A 24,624-nucleotide genomic window follows, 5' to 3' on the forward strand; every position below is an offset into this window, starting at 1 on the left:
AGCTCCAAGCTTTTCCTTTTATGTAATGTTGTCCTTTATATGTATGATGTTATCAAAATGGGGCTGTGATGTCACATTTTTTATAATAATAATAATGATCATATGAATGAAAACAGTAGGGGCTCCATCACCGCTGGTACTTTGCTTTGCCTGTGTTGGCCTCCAGTCAGCAGCTTGGTGCCCGAATAAGAATAAACATAATCTCAGCAAAATCTCTGAAAATAGACTTTCTTTAAACTTTGTCTTCTTTCATCTTTGAGTGGTTTTATTTAGGTCTACCTTGCATTATATTTAAATATAATGTATTATAGCACTCTCGCCTTGCAGCGAGAAGACCCGGTTTCGAGCCCCGGTTGGAACAAGGGCCTTTCTGCAAGGAGTTTGCATGTTCTCCCCGTGTGTGCGTGGGTTTTCTCCGGGTTCTCCGGCTTCCTCCCACAGTCCAAAAACATGCAATGTGGGGATTAGGTAAATTGGACACTCTAAATTCACCATAGGAGTGAGTGTGAGAGTGAATGGTTGTTTGTTTCTATCTGTGTGTGGCCCTGCGATGGACTGGCGAACTGTCCAGGGTGTACCCCGCCTATCGCCCGATATAGCTGTGATTGGCACAGCACCCCCTGCGACCCTCTGGTGGAGGATAAAGCGGTTAGATGATGACTGACTGACTGACTACAGGTGACCACGAATACTCCCCTATAACTTGAAGTTTATACATGCACAACATGGTTAATTTATCCTCTAACTGTTGATAGATCCACTGGTGGGAGACTATTAAATATTTAAGGGGGGGTGGGGCATGCAATATCTTAGTGTGCAGCCTCCATGTTCCTCCAGAACAGCTTTTTTTATGTAAAATATTTTGCAACTTTAATGTAATGATTCATTTGGAAGAATGACAAACAGATGGGAAGAAACGACAAAGGACATTTTGGAGAAGGGACAAAATTACTGGTTGGGTGAATATGCAGTCTGACATGTTTTAATTCTGTGCCTTTTACAAAGAAAGTAGTGTCTACAGTCCATATAGCTATACTGATTATGTGAAACATATACAGGTTGAAACACAAGATGCTCGGCCAAATGTAGAAATTGTAAGCAGCCTAATTTGTCTCCATTTCCCCTCATTTTCTCCCTCCCTCTCGTCCTTCCTGTTACAGTATGTGTCTGTTTGGCTGAACTCCCGCGCCACGCACCTGCAGTTCATCACCACTGACTGCCATCTGCACCATAAATACCCCATCTCCACCTCCAGATTGTCTCAATCCTTTTTTTGGCCTCGCCTCATTTGCCCTCTCCTCTTCTGCTGTAGGTCACCTTCCTGTCCCGCTTTACTCTGATTTCCACACAGGTGTCACAAACTTGCATCTTGAAGGAAAAAGGCTGGAAAGCAAAATTGCAAATTGATCGTGACACAATATATAGGAATGAGGCTGACCTACAGCATACGACGTCATCATATGATACAATATTCCAACATGATCACACTACATTACATGTTTCAGTAAATGAAGGTGAAACAGGCTCAGGACATTGCATTGTTTTATTTAGAAACATGTGATGACTGCACAGCCATTTTCAGTTTCCAGTTTGAATCATTTGATACATCAGTTCACAATTAAGAGTATGTAATGTTGCAACATTACATATGACCCAGGTGTACACAACATAGTACAAAAACACACATGTCAATACCAGTCATTTTCTTTGTTATTGTAGTAAACATGGCAGACTTGAATATATGGCACATAATGAGCTATAATATGTCACATTTCTTTTTAACACTAATACTTTTGGTATTGATTAGACAGTGTGACATTTTGTGTACAACCATCCAGTCACATACAAACATTCTGAAAGTGCATTTTAACATTCACAATAAAGTCTGTATATTTCCCCTCCGTTGTACCGCAGTTGATGCTGTAGCATTTGGACACTGCAGAACAGACAAGGAACTCACAACTTATTCTCATCCACACAGGCTCACTCTTCAAGGTAATTGCTTGTTTAACATTCACATGATTTTAAAGGAGTGGTTAATGAATGGACTACTAAGTAGTACAGGTTCCCCAAGCGGAATGCCTACTTTGTGCAGTCAATGCCATTTTCATGAGGAAAAAAAAATGGCAGATTCTTTAGTCAAACACAAAATGACAAAAACACGCTTTTGTAGTGTTGCTTTTACACTTGAGATGAAGAGCTGATACTTGTTCTTTTCACTGTATCATATTGACATTTTCTCACATTTCATCACCACCTTTTTGAGATGTGAAATTTCCTAGATGGCAATAAGGCAAAATGTGTTCAACAGCATCACTGACCAGCACTGTATGCTTCAGAGTACACAAAAGGATTTTACCCACACCATGACCCGAGAGTCTAAATGTGCATGAGACCATTCTTCCATGAAGTGTCTTTTGTTGAATGCACTGCACATGCTGAGCCACCAGTTCTATTTGAGCGATGATGGTATGACGCATAATTCACACCAAGACATTCCTCGGCATGTTCTAAGAAACAAGAGTCCAATTTCCTTTCTCTGTCTTTAAGTTCCTTTGTGCGGCCGGACATGTTTGACCACTCTATCCTCAAACACCTTCCTCATGGTCTTTTCTATCTGTTTCAGGAAGACTTGAGGGACTCGACCGCACAGGGTGTTCACCGTGTCCAGGAATTTGGTCTGGATGGGGTAGAAGAGTGACTCGAACATGTTGTCCTCGAAGGGAAACTGCAGACACAGAGACGTTATTACACTCGGGACGTTTATATGCTGTTAAAAGAAAATGATTACGATAGTCATAACTGAAATTGTACAAAATCAAGTCAGACTAATGTGGATAGTCCAGCTGGGAGTAGAATTATTATTACATATAACCCAAACTAGCCTTCAGACGAAGAAGACACAATCTCAAACTGCTCCCACCCAATCGCCCTGTGCACTACTTCCCCTCTTTTTGCACAGAGGAAGTGCAACAGGAGCATGGAGGAAACAAGGTACATACAGTATGTAATGGTTCCATCTTTCTACTTTGTCCCCGTCGATTAGTTTCTGTGTCAGAACGTTTTTCTCAAACCAACATATGATTCAGTTTTAATAATTTATTTGTTATATGGAGCAAAGAAACGAGAACATATTCAATAAGAAGCTGAAAAATCTGAAAACTTGTCTTAATTCTTTAAAAAACACTCAGACCGATCATCAAAATAAACTGATTCATTTAGTAATCGTGTGTATTCTTGTACACAGAGACAGTGTAATAAACAAAGCAGCTTATAAATCTGCACGTTTGAAAAACGCTGCAGAACGTCTGTCACTTTGTATACCATTTTATGTAGAATAAAACAAGTGAAATCATGCTCATTATACTGCACTGTAAGTCTTAAAAGTCTTATTCTTGTTGCCATGGCGGCCACTGCTTCTTTCTTCTGGTAGAGTGGTAAGGACATAAATTATTTTGGCTTCTTCTCTTTTATACTCTCCTCCTCAGTAAGGAGAGCCCTCCACAGCAACACAAGTTACTTGGTTTAGAAGGACAGTGGGTACGGCTGATTTAGGTTTGAGCCGCAGACGACAGCGAGGAAAACACGGTGAAATGCAGACAAGTGCATCTTAAGACTGATGGGAGACCAAGTCTATGCTCTGTATTCTTAAAAAAAATAACAGTTTGAATTTAATGGATGGTAGAAAGAATGGTGTTCAACATGGTGCCAACTTGCCACTAGCAAAAGTAGTTTTGGTCAGTGACGTAATAGGTCAACCAGAAAATGCCTAATACTGACGAGCTGAAAGGGGGCATATCGGAGCAACAACAGTGTTGCAGGTTTGGAATAAAACATCATATACTAAACAGTATTTACAAATGACTTCACCAGGGTTGGGGTAGGGTGATTTTTAATTTAATTACAGTGTGACACAGCTCATCTATAAGAGGCTTATCTCAACAGAACAGTGCGGAACTGACTCTGCTGTCAGAGAAAACAAATTCTAAATTTAAAAACTGACCCAGATTGTTAAATGCAAGCACGAGAGAAGATGCTTACAGTTGCTCTTTGTTTCGGCACTGATGTCCTTAAAGGAACAGTTCAACATTATGGGAAATGTCTTTTATTGTTTTTTTGCATTATCTAAAATGAAAATAAACCATCAACATTACAATATTTGTATTAGGTTTATTATTACTACATTAGTATCTAATATATTTTCTTGGACGTTGACTGCATTGGCTTAATATGTCATTAATTATTACTTATTCAAATGAATACACTGTATTCAGGTAGTTCACAGGTATTTGTTTGTGGAATCAATGCCACAAACAAATACATGGGCTGTTCTTGTAGGAACTAATGTTCCTAATGATAAAGTGTTCAGTGACTGTACAGCCACAATTACAACCACCTTGCACTGGACGTAAGGTTTCAACAGAGGGCGCTGTGAATCAGTACCACGCTGTGTCAAGCTGAACTAACCAACTGGAGTACTCACGTCACGTATTGTATCATAGACGACTTTAAAAGCTGGCTGCTTGTCGTCATGATACACTCCGCGGTTGCCGTGGAGGATGGACACGCCCTCCTCTTCAGCCTCTTTACAGTTACTGCCGTACATACAGTGATCGGGCCTGTAGTTCCACTGGCAGGGAAAGATGAAGAGGCTCTCTGTAGAAGAAAGAAACGACACATTGAAAACACAGGATTACACTCTAAATCACAAAGTGGGACTAAGAAGTGAAACTAGAGTGATTCCCCAAGAATCAGTTGAACAGTAGACCACAAAATCAAAAAATACTTGTTAAAGTGTAAAGAGCTGACACTTTTTTCTGCTTCAGGTTAACTGCTAACAAATACAATGCATTATTTACTTTTCAACAACATGATTTCATTGAAAAACATAACATCTGTATAACTGTAGCTTGGCCAAACAGAAACTAGAGCAAAGGGAAAAATCAGCATTAAATATTTGCACTATGAACATAGCTTTTGCAATATGCATATTCACAAAGTTAATATCATGATGACGCTGGTACTTTTCTATGTAGGATAACGGCTTTTGAACGACAGGGGTGGGTTTAGCTTTTGTAAAACAAAAACACCTGCGTTGTTTCTGTGGAGAAAACCCCCATCTGCATCCTGAAATAGAAATAAGTCTGCACTGCACAGCCAAGAGCATGTACTGTCCCTCAGTAAATCCATCAGTATGCAAGCTGCAAAATTTTTTTCTGGTGTCTGCATTTACTTGTTGTTTTGCAGATTTTCTCTGCCTCACACATACAGGACATCGCACCATAAACATAATGAGGTTTGAACATAAACCACCTAATGTTTCAATGATAAGTTAAACTGTTCATTGAATGTGACTCTCAGGGAATATTCTTCACAGTAAATGAATGTTTCTGCAGTGAAGTAGTTTGAGGTGCTGACACATTATAGAGCCGACTGCACTCTGTGTGTGTGTGTGTGTGTGTGTGTGCTGAGAACACTAAAAAACTCGCTCTCATTGTAAGCATGGCTGCGAGTGGGGACACAGAAAAATTATTTTAGCCACTTGGGAGACCAACATGAAACAATGGTTGTGGGTCCTACATCATACTGTGAGTACAGGTACATCATACTTTAGTGTGTGCAAGACAGACAGCAGGACATGTAACAGGGTTCGATAACTACAATTAGTAAAAAATAAGATATCGTATCTGTTAAATATTCATCTAAAAGCAGAGTGAAAAAAACAGAATGATAAATTAAACAAACCTCATTTAAACAAACCAAAAAAAACGAAAAAACATTCCTTATAACGTTCCCTCATTGTAGAACAAACAAAATCAGGTCTGAACAATGTGTTTTAATGTGATTTTTTTCCCCTCTCCCATAGAGCTTAAAGCCTTAAAGGGGAATTCCAGAATATCCAAACAAAAACACCCACATTAAATAAATGTAGGACCCCGTTTGAGAAATAATGGAATTCCCCTTTAACGTGCAAAGCAAACACTCCACACTGCAGCGCTGTCACACAAACACCAGCTATGCCAGGGCTGCTGTCGGCTCTGAGCGCTTAATGCCCACATCTGGCTGCTGCAGCTGGAACGCCTGACGCCTGCTGCTGCTGCTGCTGCCTGCAGCCACATCCCCGCGTGTTTACTGATCAACACTCAAAACGTGGACAGAAATACGAACAGGAAGCAATCTCTAGGAAGACGTTGACGGTGTGAAACAGCTTGGATGAAAGTGTGCCGACTGGAATTTTAAAAATCCATTCGTATGCAGAATGTGTGCAAATAAGTCCGGATAATCATTGACGCAGAACTGAGTGAAACTGTAAAGCTGCGAGGGGAAAAAAGGGCCACCAGTGGCTGCTGTGTTTATGGAGGTGGTCTGATTTTGATAAAACCCACGACGATAATGTTTTATCATGAATCTATTTTATTTTTTTGGTTTGAAAACTTGTCTTTAAAGAACAGACATTCTTGGCTAATAGTGAGCCTCAGCTTTAGACTGTGACTCACACCCTCTACAACATGGAGGTGAATTAATATTTCAAAAGGTCCAGACAGAGAAAATGTCCTCAAGCAAAGGTTTTTTTGTTATTTAAACATTTGTTTCAGTGGTTTAAAGGCTTATAAATAAGCATTGTAATGAATATAATAAATTCTCTTTTCTCAGCACTTTCAATCGACACAAATTGAACCTAAAACTAAAGTGCTGAATGTAATTGGCCTGCATTTCTGGTGTCGTACAAAAAGCTCTGCCATTATGGTTATGATTTATAGAAACAGGTCAGGGTCTGGATCAGAGGAGGGTGTCTGGGTCTGTCAGTGGCGGCAGCTTGTAAATGTTTATTCTGAGTCTTCATTTTTGCCATATTTATTTATTCTAGTATATGACGATGGGTTCTGTCATTTATTGTGTATTTTATGTCCAGACTAGAGGAGAATTAAGCACTTTGATGTCACTCTTTCTACTTATTTTTATTGTTTGTTGTACAAGAAACAATGATCTTGTTTGATTTACAAGATCATTGTCAAAGAATGCCTTTGTCTGAAAACGGCGACACAAATCTACTTCCAGAGACAAATAAGACGACTTAAATTGATGAACACAAGCAAATGTGTTTGTTCACATTCCACTGGGCTTTCAGGGAATGACATGATGGATGCACACTGTTACCTGGGTTGTAGTGGAAGATAATGTTCAAGAGATCCTGGTCTCCCCAGGTGATGTGGTTCTTGTACTTCTGATAGAGTGGATGGAGGAGATCCTCCCACGTCAGGCCACTGGGGATCATACTATTCTGATGTTCACTCACAAACAGCTCATAAGCTGCTGCTTCTTCTTCAAAAAACACATCATCAAAGGAAAAGCACATTTATATTCCAGCTCCCATTTGCAATCTGCCTGCAGTATGAAGAACTGGATAGCTGCTAAATTGAGTATTGAGGGCACGCGTCTGTGATGCAAGCGTGGTAATCAGAAAGCTTCAATCACAGCCTACTCAGAACACTTAGCCAGGAACAAAATCCCCTTCAGAATGCAAAAGAGACGTTTGACCTTACTTTGAATAATGTGCTGCGGATCCTTGTGAGATTCATTAGCATGACACCGGAGTTGACCCCGGTGACGCCGTAGAAAGGGTGGCGAGCGAATCGGCTGTACCAGCCAATCTTGGGGACCTCGTGCTCTGGAGCCATCGCTGCGAGCTGAGTGCTGTTGAAAGATTTCAGGAACCTCCAGATGTCGTCCATGGGCCGCAGGAACAGCACATCTGTGTCCACGTAGAGTAACGAGTCCACATCCTTCAGGATGACCTGTGAGCGTAAGCAGAGGCGTCGGCAGAATATTTATGACCAGTCCTCATCTGAAGCTCGCCGATGGGCATGATTACGCGATGTAATGCGCAGACATTAAACATCGGATTAATAAGACTGCTGTTGGAACATGCTCTCACACACTCCCCATCTGCAGACAACTTGCAAACAGCTTGCCCTCCCAGACAGTGACTCGCCTATGAATAAATCATAACTATAAAGTATTCAGAAAGCGTAACGAAGTTCATTTTAGTTTAGATCATCTAAATATTTAAAGGTCCAGTGTGTAATGAACATAGAGCACATAGACAAATAGAGAGTGACTCCACTGGTTGCAGAAAGATCTGTGTTTGAACGGCCCATGGAAACTGCCACTCTTCTAAAGTACAATGACTTATTCTAAGGCTAAGAAAACCTGACAGTTTGTATGTTAAAAGGGGTTAAAAGTAGTGTGTTTGAATTCTTTTACTACCCCCTCTGAAACATTACACAATGGACTGTTTTTCATTAGAATAAGGACTGTTTTAATTAGTAGTGCTGTGGTGTGTGACTTTTAAAGATAAACAAATGTCTGTTTCATCCAAGTCATTGTCAGGGTGAGTTGACTCAACGGTGATTATCCGCTCAACATTACTCTCTCTCTGTCAGTGTTTTTAGACAGACACAGTTCTGGTTCTGGTTCTGGTGCAGTCGAGGAACCAAAGTGGGAGGACATTACTCTGCGTTACTCAGGTAACACTGGCATTGCTGATGACACGGCTCGTGAGAAAGAACCACTTATTTTTTGGTTCCAGTCGAGAACCATCTTTTCAGGTTGCGAACCAATTTTCTTTAGGTTTGAACACGTCGAGGGGCATGTGTGATTCACTATGTCACTCTCTCAGTCAGAAAAGCAGTTGTTTTTGTTTTTGTACCTGAGGTGACATTTCCATGCCGCAAACAAACTCATTTCAGCATGCGAGGCAGAAGAAGACCGAGTTACTTCTTCTGAAAACTTGTGACAAAAAGAAACCGTTTTTAATCACATCACGACTTTGGCTTCTCACAAAGGTGAGCGTGCAATGTTGAAAATGAAACAGCAATCAAGCGTGAGACGTGCACTCTTGTGTATGTGTGAAATATTAGTGGGACCAGTGGATGCACAGTCTTGGCACGAGTCTTGGCATTTTGTTGAGTACAGAGGAACATTTTAAGTATTTAATAATATATAATCAATTTAATATTTAAAAGCAACAGTCATGCGGAAGTCGCAGCAGATGAGTGCACTACACACACACACAGTGCAGCCCAGGCCTTAGAATCCACATATCGCCAAACACTATGAGATAATTACTTTCAGTACGCAGTGATGAATTGAGCCGTCAGTGCTTTGCAGACAAATTACACAGAGTTTGGCTGAGATAAAAAAAAAGGTGTTTTTTTTTTACTCTTGTACTGCTATAACGGCCAGTTTTCAGGGAGGATAAACGACAGAGCTATATATCTGACAGCAACAATAACTTAAGGACAGAGAATATTATGCATTCTTTCAAAGTTTGGCACAGACTGTCACAGTGTTTGCTACTCACATTTAGAAAATGTAGCACAGACAGATGGAGCATCAGGCCGCCGCTGTGGCAGACCTGCGACACTTCTAACCAGAGCAATAAAGTTTGAGGTGTTCAGTCAATACAGCTGATTGAGAGAGAAGCACTGGGTGCACGTGTCGGCTTTGCAAATGAGAGGGATATAAAGATGGATTATAAAGCGCAAAAAGTATAGCATCCATTGTGTGGCAATGATTGGGAAACCTAAGCTCCGTTCAGAGTCAGTATTAACATCTGTCCTGGGAGATTCAATCACAAGTGGACCCCCTTCAGACCTGGATCACACATGTTCAGGTCTGAATGCTCTCAGATCCAACCACAAAGAACACATTTGGAGGTGGTTTGAGCATGTATATGGCCACATTCCTGAGCCGCATGAGCACAATCCATCCCCCGGACAGATTAGAGACCACTCATCTTCAGTTTCAAGTATTAATAAGTGTTTCTTTTTCATAGCCACGACGACAATATTATTCTAATTCTATCAATTCTTTTAATTTTAACATTACAGCAGCACGAGTAGAGCTTAGATAGGGAAGCCAGATCTGAGCTCATGTGGTCACAGGACACTCATCCAGGGATGTTTTGCCAATCTTAACTCTGTCCACAAGCGATTGGATCACTAAAGACGGGGGTGGAGATACCAGGTGTGAAATAGGGCCATAAAAGTATGGATTTAGCCTTAGCTGAAGTTAACGCTGCCTCTTTATTGAGTAGAAATGGTGGATACAAAAGTAGAAACTTTAAAGTTGTGTCTGATTTACAGTATCTGCAGCATTAAGTGAAAACACATCTCTGGAAGCATGTAATATTGAACCAAAATGGACCAGTCCAACCCCTTAAGTGATTTATTGTAGTGGCAAAAAATACTGTGACACTTTGCTCAGTAGGTGTTCCAACAAAGGTGAACAGTGAATGTTCATTGATTGCCATGCAGCAAAAGAATACAAAAAACACTATGGATCTTTCTGACCTGCAATATGCTCATTACATGCTAAATAAGCTAGCTGCTATTTCAACCAACACCAGCAGAAAAAGCAAATCAATAACCAGGAACAACCTTCTCTTGATGAAATTACTAGACTGCGTCTCTGGAGACTGCTCATTTGTTAATTAAATGCTGCAGAAAAGGTGTGAAATCATCAGTCACCATGCCAGCACTTAATTATAGACATTCACCGGGATCAAAAATAAAAGAGTGGGGGAAAAAATGCTGTTTGAGTAGAAATGAAAGGGATTAATAAAAAAGACTTGTGCGAACACTGGATAACGACATTATGCATGGTGTCTGAGGATATAAAGGGGAGATAAGAGCCGCAGCCTTACAGGGAGGAAGAGTCTCTGAGCAGCGCAGGGCTTGAAGAGCTTCTTCCACTCGTCAGCGTTCCCCACAGAGAAGGTGATGGGGTAGATGGTGAACTGGAACCTTGCCGAGACGGAGCGAGGCCACTGGTTCAGCTGGAAGTAGAGCAACACATCACACTTTATGAAAACGGAAGTGTCTAATGGGCTTCTCACTATAAACAATCATTATTCTGAAAGCTAATCTCCCGCTCATTATGCAGTCTTATCAACAGAAAAGAGTGCGAAAAGACAGCCATTTAAAACAATGAAGTCATGGTGGTGATGTATGGTTCAGTATGCAGCTGCCAGCTGTGGTTTAACTACTAGAAAGAACAAAATATTCCAAACAAGTAAGGAACCACTGCAGTGGTCTGCCTGTTATCAGACCTACGCGATGCCAAATCCCTCTGGGATCGACAGTTGAGAGCGAGGGCAGCGCTGCTAACAAGGCCAATAGCTCTGACAAAGACAGGGTTCCCACACCTTGGTTGACATCAAATTCAAGGACTTTCCAATGACACAGCTGAAGATGGAAGGGCAACTTGTAAGAGACGCTTCTCCCATGCCGTCCACTGTGATTGATTTGCAGCACGCTCTGCATCTAGTGATTGTCCTTAGGATCGTAGGCAAGCCAGTCTTTGTCATTTTCTTTAGCTCTCTCTTGACTGACGTTTCTGGGCTCATTGCTCTGCATGGAATCTCATGTCAACGAGAGAAAGTGGACACAACACCGCTAGTAATTAAGACTCGATGTCTTGTTTGTTCTGTTGATGTTTGTTCTGCGTCGGCGTAGTATACGTACATCAAGCAAGTGCATCTTGGCGACAGGAGACCTAAATATCAACTTATCTTCTTTCTTGCACAGAAAAGCCCCAAAATTTCTACTAAGGGCAATTCAACACTTGAAAGGGCCTTGATTTTTTTTTCAAATTCACAAATTTTCAAGGATTTCAAGGACCTGTGGAAACTAACCCTAAGCCTCACTCTAACAATAGCGAGTATACACCCCTTTTTTTTTTTAAACCATGGGTTAAAAAGTAAAAAAAGAAGAAGAGGCAATTCATGTCATTCCCATTGTCAGTGTTTTTTCTTCCCTGTGATGTTTTTTCACATTTGAAATGTCACCCATGCATGGACTGTGATGCTGCAAACAACAAATTGGAGGACAAAGAAAACAACAACAACCCAATGAAGCTCCGTGACAGTCATGTGTTATTTTTCTCTTTGGTCCCATTATCAAACTTAATGGCCAGTAAACAGAGGCACAAAGACACTATTAAGATGAAATACAAAAACATAAAGCACTGTCGCTTGTAGACATGAAGTCACTGTTCATTTGGGTCTTATGTTCCAACTAATGCCAATCTGAGCCAAAGCTGACAGAAACCTGCACACACCACACTGCACGGTCCTTTTGACCTGAAGGTGAATGCAGACTCCTCCCCTCTCTCTTACTGTCCCATCTGCCCGCCTCACCACAAGGGCATTCAGCCGCTCTGCCTCCCCGCCTCTGGAACCACCTGAACTCAGAAATATTGAATCTCTCCCCCAATTCAAATCCAGACTGAAAACCCAGCTGTTTTCCGACTTGCCTTCCCCTCACGATTCCACTCCGCTGTCCCACTCCATTATTACATTACCCATCTGTTTTTATTTTCTTCTCTGTTTTTAATCAATTGTATATAATCTTGTTTTATCCATGTTTTATTGCTTGTTGTTTTTTGATGTACGGTGACCTTGAGAGCTTAAATAGATAAAATGTATGATTATTATTATTATTATTATTATTAAAACACACTAACCCTAACTCACAAGGCAAAGAAAAAGCCTTTAAACCCACTTTATATGAACTGTTTTTAGCCAGTGGGACTGAAATGAGAAGGAATCAAAAGAGATTGTCACTAACCTTTTCCGAAACACACAGTGTCTCTTATCACTAAGTCTCCACAGAAACCCCTCACTGTAAAAACCCAGCACATGTGCTACATTATATTGCCCATAAATTAGCTCCCTGTCTTCCACAAGATGACTTTTTTTTTTCCACACATGGAAATAATTCACACACACTTGACAGCCAGTTCACAGGTTCAGGGTTTCGACTGAAAGCAGTTTAAGGTGCCATTTGAGGTCCATTAATTGGAGTAAGTTTAATAGAGCGTTAGTTATGGTATCAGTGGAACTAATCAAAAACATGCCCGGCACCTTTGTAAAGGTGACTTTGAAGTGCTACGCGGCGCTGGAGGAAACGCAAGGGTGTCTCTGTGATATATTACACCCCAGCCTTGAGATAAAAGGATTACACGTCTGTACGAGAGGGAGTCAGAGCGGCAGAGCTAAACATGCTCTGATCTCTGATGTCATCTCTTGCAAAGAGAGAGGGGAAGTGCCGCATTAAATCGGAAATCAGAGCACATGGAAAAAGGCGTGTACGTGTGTATTCAGACAAGGATTCTGTGGCGCCACGTGTGCTGTTTTGTAAACATATACACTAGAGCTGAACGCTTATATGCGATTCTATCTTGATTTGAAATGCAGATTTTAAATCAAGCTTCACTTCAGTATTCAGTGTGTTACAGATTTAACACACGACGTCGCATTACAACTTCAGATACCAACAAAATAATGCCTGCTCTATATCACATAGACATTAAACTGTGGTCGACTCAGAACCTTACATAACAATGTTTAAGAATATTTTTGATATCGAGCCATTAAATATACAACTATAAATTACACAACCCTTGCGCTGTCGGTGTTCAGTACACATAAGAATGATGCCAATAAGAATATGATAGGTCCTTTAACATTGAAGTAGGGAGGTGAGAAACCCTGGATTAATATACACTATATAACTTAACGATTTGCGAATTGCTTTGTTTCAATTTGCACAATTTTATTTGAATCTGATTGTTTATGTATTTGCATTATACACTTTACTGCCCTAATGCCTGCGTGTATATAATAGCAATGGCTTCTTACCCTTTCTTCAAACTGTGGGGCCAAGGGGTCCTCAGCAAAAATGTGAAACTTGATCCTCTTGAGGCTGAACAGGAGCGCTGACTTGACCATGGTGAGGGTCTCATCCAGTCGATTCCCACAAGCGACCACAGCCAAGTGCATGAACTGCTCAGCCCGGCTGCGCCTTATCGCAGGTCGGCCCACGTTGCTCTGCGATCTGCTGGAAAAGGGCAGAGACAGATGGTGGCGAAAGGAGCAGTTTAGTACAAAAGAACAGAGGAAATGTTCAGTAATTAACTGGGGCACTTTTACGTTGGTGTGTCATCTTTACAATACGACGTAACAATGGGGGCAAAGAGATAAAAATGGCCTCCATTAATCAAAGAGATAACGTGCAGGATCTGCAGTTCTCTGCAATGTAGTCAGGTCTAAATGGGCCAAGGCCGTGAGTGGGGATACGGAGGGGGTTTGTTTTACTCACTCATCGCTTGTAAAAGCTGCACAGCTTGTGAACTGCAATTCTTACTCAAAAGAAAACACTTGCACTGAGCCAGACCTGAGTCAAAACATACAAAATGAAGTCGTGAAGGAATGAATGAACTTTGAAACCTGAAAGTTCACTGGAAGATTTTGATATTTCTAATTTACATGAGACACTAAATTATGATATTTTGTAGCAATAATCAATTACTTTACACGTTATACATTTTCATACAGAGGTGTTTTGTATTTTGTGTTTTCACTACTTTTCATTAGCAAGTTATGGATCATAGAAGAACAAATCTGTGTATATGTTTTCAACTTAACCTAAGTGGGTGATTTCTAGTGTCTAAAATGAAATAAAAGAATAATTGGATTAAAGTTGGACATGTTTGCTTACAATAATGGAGCTCTCCAGAAGGGACATGTTGTAAAAGAAAATTTGCTTCTACTTTCTCCACACATTAAGACTAATTCATAGTTTCTGTGTCCAGACCACTACAGTCAGTGTGATGTAAATGTTCCACACTTCTCTGTTTCCGGAGCTTGAAAACATTGTGTGGACAGCAGACATATGAATGTGTTTTTAAATGAAAACAGCACATGTGGATGTAGCCTGACTGTCCAGCCTCCTGCATTTGTGACCAGGCACCACTGCTGCCTGAAGATTCCGGACACGTGTACGCATCTCACCAAGACAATCTCCAGCTGCATTCATCATATGTGAAAGGCGAACTCTGTCCATTATCCCACATTCATGTCTGAACACAGCTAAGGTTTCAATATACAGTATTATATGAGGGCTCTCCATAGACGTCTCACAGATGGCAATATTTAGCAAGGAACAGTAACACTGTATAAGTCCTACGAGAGCACAGAGTGGGTCATCATCTCTCATATTGAGAGAATACAGTCTGTCTGTTAGCCACACTTTCATCCGAAGCCAAATGCATCGAGTATCACAGTATAGCAGCACGCCTGTCCTGTCAGCACACATGTCCCTGTTGTTCAATGTCAATGGCAGTCACTTTGAGTGAGAATCAAGGCGGCAGAGGCAAGGGAAGCATTTGAAAGCCACGCTGATCACTGAATTCATCGCGCTGTCAGATCGCTCAGCTACAAAGTCAGGGATTCATCTCAAGGACGTGACAAATCAGTCGCTTTGCGCACTGTTCGACATGTCTGAACCTCTCCCTCTCCACGCCACCATTCAGAGACACACTGACACACTCAATTCCAGTTCTCCTTCAGTGTTGCACTGCGACTTCCTACGAGACGTTGTTCTTCGATGCTCAAAGGCAACACTGCTGCAGATACTGTACAATAGTGGAGCCTCAAGCTAAGGCCAATATTATCAACGTGTCCCACCCACACCACATGGGGCTGGCTGTAATAACATGTTCAACATAAATATTTTCACAGCCGTAGGGGATAAAAAGACACGGGGCAGAACAGAGAACCTTTTGTTTCGGTGTGTCACGTTGACTGGGAGAACGGTGGAAGTCAAGCGGTTTCACGTCGAAAGCCTGCGCCATGCCAAAAGGAAGTGGATTTCCTCTGAGCCCCAAGGAAGAGAAAGTGTCTACCATAAAATGGATGGGAAGAGCGTAGAGTGAAATTTGACAGGTGGGTTGCAGACCGGTCTCCGAGCGTGACACTTCGTTTTCTGCATGGCTGAGGGACAATGATGAACCGCAGATTAGGATGAATGCGAAGGTGCTGAGAAATCTGTCCTCCACGCTTCAAAGGCTGCTGCTCTGTCAAGGTTGTCGAACACACATTCCCATTTTTTCCACGCAGAATGCAATCCATATCTCCCACACAATTGCTATTATTTTCTACTTAGGTAATGCAAAATAAAAGCCCTGGAAATGATTTCTTTCAGCATGAAATTGGATAACAAAACATCACAAATAAAGACAAATTTCTCTGTTGCATAAAGCCTGGGCTGCGCACATGATGTTTTGTGTCATGGCAGAGTTCCCCACATCTGGAAGCAGTCAGGAAAGCACAGAAGAGGTAAAGGACTGCAGAGTGAGCACAAGAGCAGTGCTCTGCCAACAAAGCAACATGGACAAGCATCAGATGATTTGAGGGAAGAAAAGAAACTGTTATTTGAGTCATCAGCATATAACATAACAATGTCATTTGGTAGGCTTGTATTTTAGACGTTTTGACTTTGGTTTGAACGAAAGGATATCAAAGTTATTACCCTAAAATATGCTGCCATTATGCTCTTCCTGTTTTGGTGGGACTAAAACTAAATTCACCACTTTGAAACAACACAAGGCAGCCAACAGATAGCACTGCAGATCACACGTGCACACTGATTTTCATTTGAGTTACCCGACTGGATGATTTACAGTCATCAGAATATTGAGCTGAATCACCTAAACAAAACATGTGATTACAGTCTAATTCTTAATTCACCCAAGATGTGCTGACGAAACTTGGGAAATTTTGCGGGCAAAGAGAGTTACTGTCAAATGCCTCAAATATGTACCAAAAGATCTTAGAACATTAGGTCTGGTCAACCACTGACCTTGGAAATCAAGCAAGTTTCTTTCAATAACAAAACATGTTCCCAGATTTTTCTTAAATGTGAATGAATGAATTGATCATTAAGTTCATTAAACTCTTTCATAATGGACTAAGTGGTTGGAGCGAGCTTAAAAAGACAGACAGTTTCTTTATTGTGTTCTGGTTTCATTGTTTCTCTGTCAGTAAACTGAATATCTTTGGTTTATGGACAAAGAGGAAACCTCATTATATTTGCGCCACTAATTGGTTTCATATAGTCCATAAAAACAGAATTTTTTTTTATCATCTATACCACTGGTATATGTGTCCAGCTCCTGGACCATTCAGTTCAAACTTCTGTGAATTGTATTGATTTTACAGTTTCTTCCATTTTCTCAAGTTTTACATCCCATGTTTGTCGTGTTTTCCCTCCACTGTGATTGTCTGCCTCGCCCGTTTTACTTGTGTTCAATCATCGCTGCCTGCCTCCTGTATTTAGTCTCTGTGCCCTCCTGCCTCCTGTGTCGGTTGATCATCTATTTTCAGCCTTTTCTTTTGGTTTCTTTTAGTGAGTTCGTTGTGTGCTGCTTGTCTGCACTGTGAAAAGACATTTGAGGAAATTCAAGAAGTAATACAATGATATTTCTTGGCATTTCATAGACCAAACAACTAATCAATAAATCAAGAAAACAGCTGACTGCTTAATTGACAAAATAATCATGAGTTGCAAGTATGTACTCAATACTAGTCAATACGCATAACATCGGCTCTATTCTGGCCAAACTGTTCTGTTTGGGTTACTTTGGTTCAATATCCAATCTTCTTTGGCTGATTACCTTCTGAGGACCATATAATTACTGTTGTATGACCCTGATAAACTATCAGGAGTGATGATGCATGTTTCTTGTGCTTGCCCTAAGCAAACACATGCAGTCCTCCTGCAGTTAATGTAACTGTGTTGATGTGGATACAGCACATGCCTCGAGAAATTCTAAAAACATCTACTGACTCAGTTCTTGCTAAATCCTTTCAATGGTTCGTGCTTCCATAGAACCTTTGTCACTTTAAAGTCACACAGATATTTAGATAAACCAAAATCCACAGGTTTCAATGGGAAGTTGTTTTCTTCTGACTGTACTGTGCTAACCACTTTGACACCTATATATGTAGGGCTGGATTATATGGTCCAAAAGATTATCATGATAAACGTTTTTAAATCTGTTGACGATCATGGTGATAAATGTCAGTTGATGCAATGCAGATTTTTGCTTTTGAGAAGCTAGTAAATTATGGTACACCCCAAACTATGTTTGTGCATTGCATATAATGTATATCAAACCCTTTTTTATATTGTGATTGAAGAATTTTAAATCACAGTTATTGAATGTTTGCCCAGGCCTATACCTTTAACTTACAATGATATTTGTCTAATCTGGTTGCCACAAAATCTTCTTCTACAAAATAATTTAGTTAAGGAAACGCCTCAGTGTTTCTTCACTTGGCTTGGCTTGGAGGAGTCAGTTCATTGTGCAAGCCCAGTGTAAACAGGCACAGGTTTCATATGTCCGAAAACTGGACAAATTAGACTAAACTGAACTTCAAGAATGAGGACAAAGCAGAACTACAGCGCTGCGGTAATTACTCACAGGTCAACAGGGGGCTATAAAGGTTCTGAGCAAGTTTATAATTTTATCAATTACTCAACAATTTGTTTCAGCATTTGCTGAATCACTACTTTTTACAGTCAGTGTTGTCCTTTCAGAAAGAACTGCTTAATAAAATATTTAAACCATGCTCTTCAATAGTAATGAGTTTTACCCCAAAAGGAGACTTTCTCTCTAGTTTCGATTCCTCCCACACTCTTGATGACTCATTCGCCATAATTTCCTTGGCCAACAACACTGATATGGCGGCTGCTGCTGCTGCAGCCTCTTTATCCAGGTTCCACAGGCAAACAGGGAGATTTCAAAACGCGAGCACAGAGAGAGCGCCAGTGTGTTAAATCATGCAGACATTTTTATAGCTATGCATAATGCCACTGCAAGAGAGTGACGTCTTTATGGCAAGGAATGGTAACTGTACACAAAGTGACAGTCCAAGGGATATGTTTCAACACAGTGTATCAACAGCCATCTAACCCCAGAGATACAGACAGTAATTCCATGTAACAGAGCAGACAGAGGGATTATGACTGTATTACTCAGCATTCGATACACATGCTGAAGGCAATGAAGTGGGCACAGTCATGGTATGGGTTTAGTTAAGTATTTTGAATCACAGTGTAATGGAGGCCTGACCAATTAGTCACCAGAAAATGCATTTTTAAACAATGCTATTAGCAATAACAAATGCAAGCTGATTAAAAACAACAACAATATTCATACCTTTGAGTTTACCATCCTTGCATTATAGTCCATTCCCATGGGTCAAAAATCCAATTTCCTTGAGTTTGTTTTTAACATGTAGGCTCAGAAATGCATGTGGTTTTAATTCACTTCAGCTCTTATCAGCATTGCTGGGAACGCAAGACCCAAGTGGACACGTTAAGTTCTTCATTTTTGGCAGCAAAGCAAATTCCAGAGTCACCCCAGTGCTAGGCTACAATGTGTTTTCATCTTCTGGGCGTTAGCATAGCTGTTAGCTAAAAATGTTTACAGTGAACCTTACTTTTAAAAAAAAAGCTTGGAAACAGCGCTGACTATTTTTATTTTATTTCATTGGCAACTTGAAAACACTTGGATTTTTATGTTTCCTGCACGTTTGCAACACCTATTTTTTAGATGCTACATGTGAACTTCAGCTTACAAAAACACTATGTTAAAAGCTTAAATCTTTCAGCCTTAGCTGTATGGTAACAGTTCATCACTTTTATAAGCAAAAATGATATGAGCGACAGTGTCTTACATCTGGAAGTGTCTGGGTTTGATTCCTGACTCCACTAGTCTACATTCCCATGTGTCCTTGGACACTTGGCCCCACGCTGCTACTAACAGCTGTGCAAAAACGATATATGATAGTAAATGTGCTGCACACATATGTAAATATGTAGTGTAAAGCAGTTTTGACTGGTCATCAAGACAAGAAAAGCACTATATAAATACGGACCATTTACCATAACAAGCAGTGTCAATTCTTATTCCTGATCAACGTCCAAAGACAATGTGGTTAAAGTTATATAAAATAAAACAACATCTCAAATGTGGCTATATGAAACAACTTTTTTTGATAAATTTGATTATTTAATTATTGAAGGGATTGTAGGTGACTTCCTGTGTCCCTGTCTGGTAGCTGGAGCTCTTCCTTCTATTTTTGGTCACGGGAAGTAGTGTGATGTGTCAAGAGGAAATGATATGATTAGGAAAACACAGGGATGTTTGTCCATTAAGCATGCCGCGCAGGAAATCTGGCCAACGCTCAGATTTTTACAGATGTCTGTTGAGATCAATGGCTATTTATATCCCTATATTATATCCCTGTGTTTTGACCATCAGATATAAGAAGTGATCATTTTTCCAAGGCATGCATGTCTACCATCTGAAAGCCACATGCTATTTTAGAAAGTTCCTGTGATGTTTATAGTCACAAACTACAAAATATCCATCCAACAAGCTGATGCATTCAACGGGCAGGAAGTTTTTGGAGAATCTGGCCAGATGCTCGGTGTGTTCCTGCCAACAGCAACAATCACTCTCAAGCACTTTCCAAACCTGCTATACATTTTCTTTTCTTTTTTGTACAGCCACTGGTGACCCCCTCCACCCCATCTCTCTTATCAGTGCTGAGCACACATGGGGGAGTGTGGTTTCTGGGAGGACGTAAAGGTCCTTCCTCAGTGTAACGCCTTGATGGCTTTTATCTACCAAACAGTGTCCCCATCCTCCAGCCAGGCTTTGGAGTAGAATACAGATTACTGGCTGCCGGTGAAGCGGGTGTATCTCCGCAACCACATTGTGGCTGCTGTGGCATTGCTGGCATTCAGAGCCAGGAGGAAATGTGAGGAATGTCTGAGACTGGAATTAGAACACCGCTTCTATCCTTGGACAGAAATAGCACCTGACAGCACTCTGCCTTTGGTCCAACATTTGAAAGAATGTGACAAAATGGTGTCTTCATCACCATTGTCAGTCAGGATGAAAAAAAAAAAATCACTCAAACTTCACATGACAGTCTTTTCACTCAAACACAGACATCGTTTTGGCAGATTTTGACATCTCACTCATATTGCAGTGAAACAAATTCATAGGCCACCATTCTGTTGTACATTTGCATCTCTAAAGTTATGTTCAGACTACAGGCAACTTGCATTTGCTTTTCTTAAATCAGGTCTTTCCAAGAAGACTAATTGTAAATGGGTCGCTTTGGTAACGTACCCATGTTTGCGATGCAGATTTCAAACACAGGTGCAGGAAAAATAGAGCCGTATCATCTCCGTCTCTAAATAATCACCCTGTCAATCCGCAGAGCAGAACTCCTCAATTTTGCACAACAAAAACTGAGGCAACAGAGAAGGAGGCTGGTATGTATGCTGCAATGTCCTATCTTAACGTTACAGCCGGCTTCACAGTAGCATGAATGAATCCATCCTGCACTTCTAGTGCCAGTTTTGACGTCATTGTTGTGTTATGCATTGAGGAAGATGCGGGAGATAAAGTGAAACCTGATTTGAGCAGCCAGAGCAGTCAGAGGCCCCCTGTACACCTGGCATTAGAGTGTATTTTCTGTGATCGGACAGTGCTTCACCACATCAAGATCCAATTGCAATGCAGTCATCTCCCCCTAGCATCACCTGCCCCTCCTCTTCTGCAAAGATTTCCAGCAGGAGACTACAGCGTCACATCTTGTGTGCCGCCATATCAACAACAACAACGTTAGCCGCACGTGACGTCACGCTATTGTATGGACTCTTGTTTGCTTTTCGAATCAGGGGAAGTAGTCATCTTCAACAAGTGGAAATCCAACGAAAGCAGAGGAGACTGCTCAATTTTGTAGCTGGTGTCACATTAGCTGTGCTCGAAGCCACCACGTATTTCTGCTCACATAGTTGTGGGTGCAGCAGACCACCTCCCAAAGTATTTTGGCAGATCAGATAACAATCTGTCCTAAGGTATATTTACACCTGTACTATGAAATTGCAATCCAATCACAGAAAACACATTTTAATGACAGTTGTGAAGAGGGCCAGACTGAGAGGCATGTAGAAATCAATTCTGACTCACATTTCAAACCAGCTCCAAAAAAAAACACCATTCAGACCTGGACTTAACCGTTTTAAGTGTGGACACAGCCATAAATACAGATCTGAACGCTCTCAATCCATAGTGAATGCATCCATAGATCCAATCATAAAATCATTCAGGGGTGGCTTGAGGACACATGTGGCCACATTCCTGAGCAAGCATGAATCCAAACCGTCCTCAGCACTAATTACTTGCACTTGACCAGCTACTACTTGCACGTGCACCATTGACTGTAGAAGGAGTTGAAAGCTGGAAGCGAGGACATTTTCATTTATAAAGACGAATACATTTTTATTTGTAAGCCCCTTTCTAACACTCAAGGTCGCTTTACATATTAAATGAGAAGATACATCAAGAAGAAGTTAAGATAACATAAAATGGACAAGATCAACAAAGTAAATTCAAATGCAAAATGCTGAAAAGGATGGGATGGTCATGATGGGTAAAATAATCTGAAAAGGTAAATTTGTAGTTGGAATTTGAAGGTAGACAGTGATGATATTGTTCGGATGTGTTATGGGAGTGTATTCCAGAGTTTGGGGGCAGAATGGCTGAATGACCTTAGTCCTTACAAAAGACTGTTTTTCTTTTGGAAGATTTCAAATATTTAAAATACATTGGACTTAGAGGGAACATGTGCATTACATGTTCGCAATAATATACAGTGCATAGGAAAGCCAGATCTAATGTGATCACAGGAGACATCCAGAACACTGTCAGGTATGAACAGTTGTACTTACTGTATCCTCATCGGAGGACAGATGTTAATACCAGGTCTAAATGGGGCCATAGTTTGAAAAAAAACAACAACAATCTGATTCCATGTGCCTTTGTTGCTGTCGTCCAGACTTTAATAAAACAAACTGGATAAGATCTGGCCATGCAGAATATCTGATTTTTCTCGGGCAGGCTGAACGAGGCCCATTAAACTTCCAATTGTGTATTTCAAGGTGACCTTTTCGCTTCCAAAAACAGCAGAGGACCAACGCAGAAAAGCCTGTGGGTCAAATGATCAAGATTTAGAGGTCAAGTGATGAATTCTTTGTGTGCCGTGCTGCTTGCTGACATCCTCTCTGTAAATACTGCCAAGATTTGCACCTAATAACATTAGTCATGCTCCCCACTCATATCTCTGCTGGATATTTAAGCTGCACTCTGACACTCTGAAGGTGATTCATAGTCCAACACATGAGAGAAAAAATACTGGTTAGAAAATGCAGCCAAGCACTCTTTGACAGATGAGGGTATTGTGAGACACTATACAATATTCTGGCGTTGTATTCTCACAGTAAGTCCACTGGGGTGAGTTTCCATTATGACTCATAATCATACTATTCCACTGATGTGACACTGATCTGATATTTTTTTTGTCAGGTCTGAGTGGACACGGGAATCAGATTTTCAAATCCAGTTTGTGTCACATCAGTTTGACATGAGTGCTTTTTCAGATGACAGTTGGACTCTTTACACCTGGCATAAACTTGTGTTTTCTGTGATTGGACTGCAATCAGATATAGAGGATTGTTAAAATATAGTCCTGCGATAGGGAAATTTGCATAAATGTATCCGATCTGGCTCATTGGGAGGTGGTTCATGACTGTAAACTATCAAATATTATCTGTACTGAATTGGAACTGAATCAGAACTGAACAATATGACAGATGAACAGTCCTTGTGATTTATTCTGATGTACCACTAAGGGAGGAGCCTACATCACTCCAATCATTCCAGGATTATTTAGAAACATTTTTTTACTTAAGAATGTTCACTATGAGTATGGACAGAAAAGCCCCGCCCATTTACATTAAGCACATATAAGAATCTCTTAAAACATATTTGAAAAGCACATGATTTGCAATTACTGCAATGATATTGTGGCTCTAACCCTGACAGGACCTTTTCATATCATGCTGCATTACTGTCTCCTTCTCTTTCATCATCCACAATCTTCATGATCCTCTTCTCCTGTGGTGTTTTACGACAGTTGCCACATGTGATGTTGCATTACTGCCTCCCTGAACCTTTAATTGAGGCCATCGACCTGAGTTTGCTGAAGGGAGGACGTGTGTTTGGATCATGGGAGTAGTTTATGGTGAACAGGAACTGGTGAGCGTGTGGAGGAAAAGTGCTGATAATAAACAGAAGAAAAGTAACTCCGCTCACCTCTTCGCGTTGACGCTCGCTCCTCTGTTGACCGCTTTAGCCTCTTTCCTTCCCCGGAGATTCTCCCCCAAACGCACGCCGACTCTTGCGGGTGCTTTCCCGGTAAATTTTGGCGCAACATCGCGCCCGAGCTCAGGCTTTGACGGCGAAGACTTTCTGTTGTCCTCCTCCTTCTTCCCCTTCTCCACCTCATCTGCAACTTCTCTCAACAGCGGATCGTCCGCGGCATTGCCCCCCAAAAAGTACAAAAGTAGGAAAACTCCCAAACACACGGCGATCACAACTACTTTGCAGTGGATCCGCATGGTGAGAGTGACTTGTTGCGGCTGAAAGAGGCGGACGGGACTGCGCTCATGTCTGCGGGAGAGAAGGAGCGGCCCGGGAAGACGTTCTCTTACCGTCCATCGCTCGCATTTTCCCGCAGATGATAATGATGATGGAGTGGGGAGAGGAGCTGCTCATCGTCCATGGAGGATTACACAGGGGCGGGGCTTCTACAGCATTACCGTAATGACGGTGGTATTAACGCGCAATTACATC

At 41.1% G+C, this 24,624-nt stretch overlaps 1 protein-coding gene across 2 annotated transcripts; it reads right to left on the reverse strand.

Moving 5' to 3' along the window:
- Window positions 1–1,525: 1,525 nt before the first annotated feature.
- On the reverse strand, window positions 1,526–24,566 carry gxylt2 (glucoside xylosyltransferase 2). Of its 2 annotated transcripts, none has more exons than XM_044024888.1 (7): window positions 24,085–24,566; window positions 13,706–13,901; window positions 10,709–10,840; window positions 7,545–7,796; window positions 7,159–7,282; window positions 4,484–4,656; window positions 1,526–2,728 (listed from the first exon to the last, which is right to left on the reverse strand). In XM_044024888.1, the coding sequence occupies exons 1-7, from the start codon at window positions 24,387–24,389 to the stop codon at window positions 2,546–2,548; spliced, it is 1,365 nt and encodes a 454-aa protein (XP_043880823.1). In that variant the 5' UTR covers window positions 24,390–24,566; the 3' UTR covers window positions 1,526–2,545. The 2 variants fall into 2 exon arrangements, with proteins under 2 accessions (XP_043880823.1, XP_043880822.1); XM_044024887.1 differs by having other exon boundaries at window positions 13,706–13,904; window positions 24,085–24,565.
- Window positions 24,567–24,624: the final 58 nt, after the last annotated feature.

Source organism: Solea senegalensis, linkage group LG4 (genome assembly GCF_019176455.1).
Source record: "Solea senegalensis isolate Sse05_10M linkage group LG4, IFAPA_SoseM_1, whole genome shotgun sequence".
Taxonomy (NCBI): Eukaryota; Metazoa; Chordata; class Actinopteri; order Pleuronectiformes; family Soleidae; genus Solea; species Solea senegalensis.

Coding starts and splice junctions, on each gene's coding strand:
- gxylt2 (XM_044024887.1), bottom strand. CDS start 24,389: ATGCGGATCCACTGCAAAGTAGTTGTGATCGCCGTGTGTTTGGGAGTT. Junction 13,905..24,084: donor GCGAGCGTCAACGCGAAGAG/GTGAGCGGAGTT, acceptor GCCCTTTTCCAG/CAGATCGCAGAGCAACGTGG. Junction 10,841..13,705: donor CCCCACAGTTTGAAGAAAGG/GTAAGAAGCCAT, acceptor CTCTACTTCCAG/CTGAACCAGTGGCCTCGCTC.